This window comes from Eurytemora carolleeae, unplaced genomic scaffold (assembly GCF_000591075.1).
Source record: "Eurytemora carolleeae unplaced genomic scaffold, Eaff_2.0 scaffold93, whole genome shotgun sequence".
Classification (NCBI taxonomy): Eukaryota; Metazoa; Arthropoda; class Copepoda; order Calanoida; family Temoridae; genus Eurytemora; species Eurytemora carolleeae.
Genome location: NW_019396929.1, coordinates 105,439 through 113,700, shown reverse-complemented (window position 1 = coordinate 113,700; position 8,262 = coordinate 105,439). Strand labels below are relative to the sequence as shown.

The window sequence follows — 8,262 nt, the reverse complement described above, 5'->3', positions numbered from 1 at the left end:
TTGCATTGACCGGCAGAATTATAGTCAGTTAGTCATCTTACTTAGATCCAATATGTTGAACTTATCTTATATAAGTTTTACCATTTCTTGTTTCTTGTTTTCTGCCGAGAATAGTGCTGCAAACCCTCATAGGTATATTATTATCATTATCTTTATTGACATTTTTATTATTATTATTATTATTATCATTATTATTATTATCATTATCATTATTATTATTATTATTATTATTATTATTATTATTATTATTATTATGTAGTAGTAGTATTCATTTGTAATGAAAACAGAAAACAGTGGAACGATTGTCAACTTCGTCTTGTCTTTTTTTATAAAGTGTCTTTAATTCAGGCTTTGTAAATTTTTAAAAGTTATCACTGCATGATGCATTCTTGAAAATGTTCAGAGAACATTTTTAGAAATAAAAAAGTTTCAAATTACAAAAAATGAAGACGATAATCATTTTACTGTTTTCTTTTTACCACTGCATTCTAGGACGTGTACAAGCTAGGGGGGGCGTTGCCCCCTTTTCACCTAGAATTTAAATATCTTATTTTATCCATTAAAAAAATGAATAACATGGAAAGAATTGGCTTGAATTTGGATCAGAAAAAGTACATTTTTCGTTTTTTTTTAATCCTCGTTTTTTTATTCATGCCTTGCACCGTAGTAATGTAATCTTTACTATTTTAATTGTATTCCTATAATTTTTAAATCAAAATAAAATTTTCATAATTGTATTTTGGACCTTCAAAATTTTTTTTTTCATTTTGAAGATCATAAGTTTATAGTCATTCAAATATACATTATTTTTTCTTGGAAATTTTAGTATATATAAATAAATATATAAATACTTATATATATAGTTATTTACATTTCGATCAATCATAATTTTAGCAGCTTTAAAAATCATTGTTACTCTAGGCTTGGTGCTTGCAAGCCAACTAATGGAGTCGAGAACATTCTGCGACATATGTCAGCTGAATCGGTCAGGAAGCGGGTCGACTGCGCTGTCGGGATCGGGAGATGCGACAGTATCGGGAAAAAATTGAAAGAAGAGGGACCAAAAGCCTTGCAAGCAGCAAAATGCGGAAATAAGTAGGATTTTGTGTTGGTCAAATATTGCATATTTTTATTTTTTAAGTATTTTTTAATTGCAAGGAAATTTTTTTTGGTTTAATTAAAGAATAGAATTTGTCCCCTTTCCTCTTTTAACATATAGTTGGTTGCAGAGCAAAATATAAAACTCTAATTCTTGTTATAGAATTGGTTGCAAAGCTGTATCTTAAACTCTAATTCTTGTTTTTGTTGGTTGCAAAGCTCTAATACTTTAAATCTTGTATAATTTGGTTGCAAAGCTCTTAAACTCTAATTTTTGTTCTAGTTGGTTGCAAAGCTGCATCTTAAACTCTAATTGTTCTAATTGGTTGCGAAGCTGTGTCTTAAACTCTAATTGTTCTAGCTGGTTGCAAAGCTGTATCTTAAACTCTAATTGTTCTAGCTGGTTGCGAAGATGTATCTTAAAAACTAATTGTTCTAGTTGATTGCAAAGCTGTCTCTTAAACTCTAATTGCTCTAGTTGGTTACAAAGCTGTATCTTAAACTCTAATTGTCCTAACTGGTTGCAAAGCTTTATCTTAAACTGTAATTGTTCTAGTTGGTTGCAAAGCTGAATCTTAAACTCATTGTTCTAGCTGGTTGCAAAGTTGTATCTTAAACTCTAATTTATGTTCTAGTTGGTTGCAAAGCTGTATCTTAAACTCTAATTGTTCTAGTTGGTTGCAAAGCTGTATCTTAAACTCTATTTTATGTTCTAGTTGCAGGTTGCGAAGCTGAATCAACTAGTCATCTTACTTTTGTTGTTTGCAATACAATAAACTATCTTAAACTCTAATTCTTGGTCTACATAGTCGGTTACAAAACTGAATCTTGTTCTGTAAAGTATTGTTCTTGTTCGTTGCAAAGCTAAATTTTAAACTTTTGTCCTAGTTGTACCTGTGAAGAGAAAAGACTAAGAAGGCTGGTCAACATGATGAAGAGGAAACACCCAGAACAATGGAGACGGATAGAAGAATATTTTAATTTGTAATTGTTAATTCTTTTTTATAAATAGTACACAATTTTAGCTTTTAACTGGAGCTCTGAAAGTCGCATTTTTAATCGTAAAAATATTTTTTTTTTAATTGGTACATTTTCAAATATAATTAATTTAAAAATGTTATCCGGATTGGATCAGATGTTTCGTATTTATTGGATACAAACAAACAGACAAACAAGCGAAGTATTATGATAAGTTGTGTAGCTTTGATAAAATATACTTTGATAATAAACTAATTTAAATATAATATAATGCTGATAGAAGAAATTTGGAAAATGGTTTTAAAATCCACAGGTTTAAATACAAGATGGCAGCTAGAAATTTTTCTTTAAAAATGTCCTATTTTCCCCTGAAGGTCAATTATCATCCGACAGGTGGGTCACAGTACAGTTTGCAAATTACTTTTATCGCTGGTGCTTTTTTAATAAAGTTTTGCTTTAACTGGTTGCAAATATTAAGCTGGCCTAAAGATTGAAAGCTTAATAAGAGAGAATAAAAAGTTTTAAATTATTTTTGGACTTATTCTTTTCTATCAAGTTTTTTAAAACCTTTGTTAAATGAAGGTAACATTTGACGTACAATCAAAATTTCTATGATATTCATACTTAGATTTAACTCGGGTCGTTTTTGCCTATATTTTCTTTCAGGGTAAAAAATGGGCATAGTTGTTAACAATTAGTTGTTAACCAAAATAACAAATATTTAACAACTATTAACAGTTAACCAATTATTTTTTTATGAAAATGAGCTTACTATTTCTTGGTAAATTCATGATAATCAGGTTATTGAACAGTGCTAAAACTACTTGACAATTGGTTGCAAAAATATATAAATCACGAATTTTAAGGGTTTCTAACTAAATTTGTTTACATATCTATCGGAGGTATAACATGTTTGGTTTGGCCACCGGCAAAATCTTGGTCAAAAACGACCTTGCAACGGAGTAAGCTCATTGGTTTTTGGTTAACAATAGTTTGAGAATAGCAATGCTTTAAAAATTGACTATTGTTCTCAACATTGTGTTCCTGACAGAAAATATATTCGAAAAACGAGCAAAAAAAAACAATCCTAAGAACGTGTTGTAACGATCGTATTGAATTGTTTTTCAATTTGTTGTAGAAGAAAAATATTACAAAGTTGAATAAACTAGGCGTTTCAGGCGCTTCGAACCCATCTTCTATTTACACTTTTAATTGAGGCTCCATCTGTCAGAATCTTCTCCCCCTTGTTGATCATCTTCAACAGTAAACTTTATGAAATATTAATATAAAAGCCAACCCACCCAACTTAGAATTTTTAAACCATGTTAAGAACATTCCCGTGGTTCTGCTGCTTTCCCCAATTAAAAAGTCCGGCAAATCAGTCAAGGTTATGATCGGACATTAAAAAAACAAAAACAAAGGTTACTATTTTTTGTATAGGTTAATCGTCAACGATTATACATCGTTAATCATCACACAAGGTTAACGATCACACATCGTTAAGGATCACTCATAACTAACGATTAAACATCGTTAATGATCACACATCGTTAACGATTACACATTTCTAACGATCACACATCGTTACCTATTACACATCGGTAATAATCACACATAGTTAACGATAACAAATCGTTAACGATTACACCTCGTTACCGATCAGACATAGTTAACTATTACACGTCTTTAACGCTCAAACATCATTAACGATCACACATCGTTAACTATCCCACATCAATAACAATAGCACATCTTTAACGATCAAACATCGTTAAAGATCAGACATCGTTAACAATTACACATCATTAACGATCACACATAGTTAACGACCACATATCGTCAACGATTACCCATCGTTAACGATCACACATCGTTAACATTCACACATAGTTATAGATCAGACATCGTTAAAGATTACGCATTGTTAGCAATCACACATCGTTAACGATCACAAATTGTAAACGATGACAAATCGTTATCGATCACACATCGTTAACATTAATACATCGTTAACATTAACACATCGTTAACGATCACACATCTCTAAATCCCACATCAATGACGTTTACATTCGCAAATCATTAAAGATCACANTTATTTTTAGAGGAATGGGGTATGGGAAGGGGAGGGGGGGTCACATATTTTCTATGTCGGTCGTTTTATCTAAAATGATTATGTAATATTCATGGGCCGAGCTCATTAAGAACAGAATAAGGAGATGACCGTTCGAGCCCGTCTTCATATTATTTAAGCGTACTCATAAAGTCCTAAAATTTAACACTGAAAAAAACCTGTTGAAAAAAATCCTTAAAATAAAAAGTACCCGGAAATAAATTCCTATCATTTTGTGACTTTATCCTGACACATATTTTCTCGAATTTTATTTTTCAAAAACTTTTTTACCTGTTACTTTCTTACATAAATTCAAATCTTAACCAAATCATTCAGTATACCATTTAAAGATTCTTTTCAAAGCAGAAGGTCATAATCAACCTTCAGATGGTCGTTTTTGTGGGTGAGGTGACCCCATAGATGAATAAATAAACTTTTTAAGTTAGTCTACTTAATAAATCACATATGTATGTATGTATCATATGTATCATACATAATGTATGTATTGTGCATGCATCCATGTGTGTCAAAAAATGTATTTCCGTAATATGGGGGGTGGGAATCTTTTCAATTCTATTCATCTATCAATTAATTAATATAATTAGTTGTAGTTGAATAAATATATGAATAAATGAATGAATTATTAATTATTTTTGCTTCCAGATTCCACTTTAAGTGCCTTCATTTTCAACTCCTTTATCTTGAAGCATACAAGTGAAATTGAACTGTTTATCTATTTTACCTTTAGCCAACTACTTAGATTTTGAAAGATAAGTAAAAACATAATGTTAGACGATTTTTAAGAATCCCACGGGCAACGCCGAGCACCAAGACTTGTATTACATAAATATTCAGCTATTCAGATATAGACGATCCTATTTTCTCAAATAAGATATATATGGAGCGGGGGAAGGCAGGCGGCCATGAGCCACAACTTTTTCCCCTTCCTTGCCACATATTAGCTTTTTTCTCTTCCGGCAGCCATGAGCCACCACTATTTCCCCTTCCGTACCACTACATTTGACTCTTCCGGGCAAAACTACTTTTTTAAATGTTATATTTAGGGCCTTTAAAGTGTGATTTTAAAAAATCCAGCCGCGTCACGAAATACATATAAATTTAGATCTCAATATTTCAGTGTTAATATGTAATATGGATGATTTCTCTTAATGTAAATTGTAAAACTTTTCTTTTTGCAAATCTTAAGGATAGATGGATAGAAGGATAGAAGAATAGAAGGATAGAAGGATAGAAGGATAGAAGGATGGAAGGATAGAAGGATAGAAGCATAGAAGGATAGAAGGATATGATAGGGGGGGGTATTAAAATGACAGCTAGTTTGTATATTTCGTGCTATAATCTTGTAATATTTGGAATATCGTTTTCCTTTATTTTATTCAAAAATATTCAAATAAATATTTGACACTCGATACTAGCCTCAAGTCTCAGATTTGCATTAAGCTGTATTTTCTATCATCAAAGCTAATATAATTAAATATCTAGATCGGAATTGTTGGCCCAAACAAAAAGGGACAATAAACTTTAAATTGCTAACCATACTTTTTGAACCACCCTATATTTGCATAGTGATGTTTTGAGGCTGGTTTGAAAATAGAAAAGTTTTTAATATATAAACTAGGGATAATATTGCAAGCATGTAACTGTTCTCATTAAGTTCATGAAAAAATATTAGAATAGATTCTTATACAATGTCGTTTTTACTCTATCCACTTTATCATTACTGTATTGCGGCGTCAGAAATCAGCATGATTTAAAAATAGAAAAGTTTTTAATATATAAACTAGGGATAATATTGCAAGCATGTAACTGTTCTCATTAAGTTCATGAAAAAATAGTAGATTCTTATACAATGTCGTTTTTACTCTATCCACTTTATCATTACTGTATAGCGGCGTCAAAAATCAGCATGATTTAAAAAGATGTTTGAATATGTCAATTTTGTCTGTACCTAATTGCGTCTTTATAGAAATTTATTGTTTTAACCTCCAAGACATTCAAAAATGTAAAAAATGAATCGTTAATTTTCATTTTTTAGAATTTGTGGGAAATATTTTGAAGTCCTCAGACACTTCATTTTGTATTTTTTTCTTTTATTTCCTAAATAGATAAATTGCCTATTTAATTATTATTATTGATATTATTGTTTCTATTATTTTATTATCATTATAGATTTCCCCCATACTATACAGATTTGATTTAGATAACTGTTATCAGTTATATATATAAACTATATATCTATATTATAGCGTTGCTAACTTTTCAATAGATATAGATTTATTCAAATTAATTCAAACAGACTGACAGGGATTACATTAATATACTTTTAATCTAAAAATTAAATTTTTGCAATGTTTTAATTTTTAAACATAAACAAATCTGAAAATCAAATGTATATTATAGATTAAGAATGTGCTTGGAAACGTTTTTTCTTCCCTTCTCTGATATTATTTGTTTGTTATAAATTTAAGGCTGATTTTATTATATTTTCAAATTATCAAAACTATTTTTAATATCAAGTGTTAATTTCAAATTCTGAGGAGAAATTGATCGCTAAAATATAATAGTTGTGGATTTGACCACCCACACAATAACAACACATGTATCTGTTAAATCCCATTTCAAGATCGCGACATCTCGGATTTAATCCTCCCCCTCCTTGTCAATCCTACTTATGTTTATCAATCTTTAGCTCCGAAAATTTATAAATCCCAGAGAAACCTCTCGATCCGAAGACCACCTACGACCTTCATAAGAAGCTTGATCATTAACGAACATTTTTTTAGTAATCCTTTATCTTGCTTTCATAGTTAAAAAAAATATAAAATAATCTTTTTCTTGTATTTTGAACAACTTCGATCTAGACCTAAAAAAACTATATCATCAATATGTTTTTTGTTATCATATTAAATTTTTCCTATCATTTTACAAAATAACGGAATTAGTTAAAAAGTTTAGCATTTCTTCAGATTATGACGTAAAGCAAAATTATGCAATAAAAAGAAAATTTTCCCATCAGCTTCCAGCCCAGTATATTTTTTCAATAAATTATAGAACTAATACTAAAAATATAATACTAAAAATAGTATTATGAGTTCATCAATTGTATAAAATAAAACAATAATATTATGTAAAATATAATTTATTATTAATCTCTAAAAATTTGTTTAAATATAAAATCTCTGAACAGCCGTAAATCACAGACGAGAAGATGAAGAAAAGGAAGAAAGGAAGACGAGTATCTAAAAGTATTTAAGTCCTCGTCCAGCCAGCAGTCCTGGGATGAGGGATGGAGGGATGACACCCTGCATATGATGCATGGATGATGAATGAAGAGAGTTCTGATAAACTTCACACTCAACCAACCTCTTGGCCTTGGCTCGTCTGTTCTGGAACCAGATTTTAACCTGGGTTTCAGAGAGTCCTAAACTCTCAGCAAACTCTGCTCTCTCGGCAATCGAGAGATAACTCTTTTCAATATATTTCTTCTCTAGTTGATTTAATTGAGAACTACTGAACGGAGTTCTAGGCTTACGATCAGATCTGTGCTTTCTCAGGGTTCCTGGTAGAGGTGGGAGCTGGGGATAGAACGGAGAACTTCTGAACATTGGAACTGAAGGAGGAGATACAGAACCAGTCCTGAAGGGATGGAAGAATGGAAGGTTTAGGGGCGAGGTGGATGAGGCTCTCATCTCTTGAGCATAGTCTGGAGAGGACGAATTGCTCCGGGAATCATCAAAGCTTGTATCCTCTATATCACTTGCTCCGCATTCAGGGGAGAGGATGAAATCAATTCCAAATGAAAGTTTGGTTTCCATGATGTTAACTGTAGAAGTGTTGGTAGACAACTGTTAACAAATCAAAGCAGGGTCGGGATTAAATACCTCTGCCAAGGTGTACCGGCCCGCCGGTCTGTCGGACGGTTAACCTACTCGAGCCGGGCCTGGAAGATGACCGCTGGGCTGGGGTGATGAGCAGCTGTGATGAAGGGTTGCGCTGTGCAGGATTAAAGATATCTTGACTCCGACGCTCCCTGACTCCTGAGGATTAACCGTA

At 31.5% G+C, this 8,262-nt stretch overlaps 2 protein-coding genes across 2 annotated transcripts; one reads left to right on the top strand and one right to left on the bottom strand.

The window, feature by feature from the left end:
• On the top strand, positions 1-2,096 carry LOC111710224 (uncharacterized). Its single transcript, XM_023484286.1, has 3 exons — positions 1-132; positions 922-1,095; positions 1,987-2,096. Exons 1-3 carry the CDS (start codon positions 53-55, stop codon positions 2,084-2,086), a joined length of 354 nt encoding a protein of 117 aa, XP_023340054.1. The 5' UTR covers positions 1-52; the 3' UTR covers positions 2,087-2,096.
• A 5,245-nt stretch (positions 2,097-7,341) lies between these two features.
• Positions 7,342-8,044, bottom strand: LOC111710223 (homeobox protein MSX-3). Its single transcript, XM_023484285.1, has one exon. The coding sequence runs from the start codon at positions 8,022-8,024 to the stop codon at positions 7,449-7,451; it is 576 nt and encodes a 191-aa protein (XP_023340053.1). The 5' UTR covers positions 8,025-8,044; the 3' UTR covers positions 7,342-7,448.
• Positions 8,045-8,262: the final 218 nt, after the last annotated feature.

Coding starts and splice junctions, on each gene's coding strand:
- LOC111710224 (XM_023484286.1), top strand. CDS start 53: ATGTTGAACTTATCTTATATAAGTTTTACCATTTCTTGTTTCTTGTTT. Junction 133..921: donor AGTGCTGCAAACCCTCATAG/GTATATTATTAT, acceptor TTGTTACTCTAG/GCTTGGTGCTTGCAAGCCAA. Junction 1,096..1,986: donor GCAGCAAAATGCGGAAATAA/GTAGGATTTTGT, acceptor CTTTTGTCCTAG/TTGTACCTGTGAAGAGAAAA.
- LOC111710223 (XM_023484285.1), bottom strand. CDS start 8,024: ATGGAAACCAAACTTTCATTTGGAATTGATTTCATCCTCTCCCCTGAA.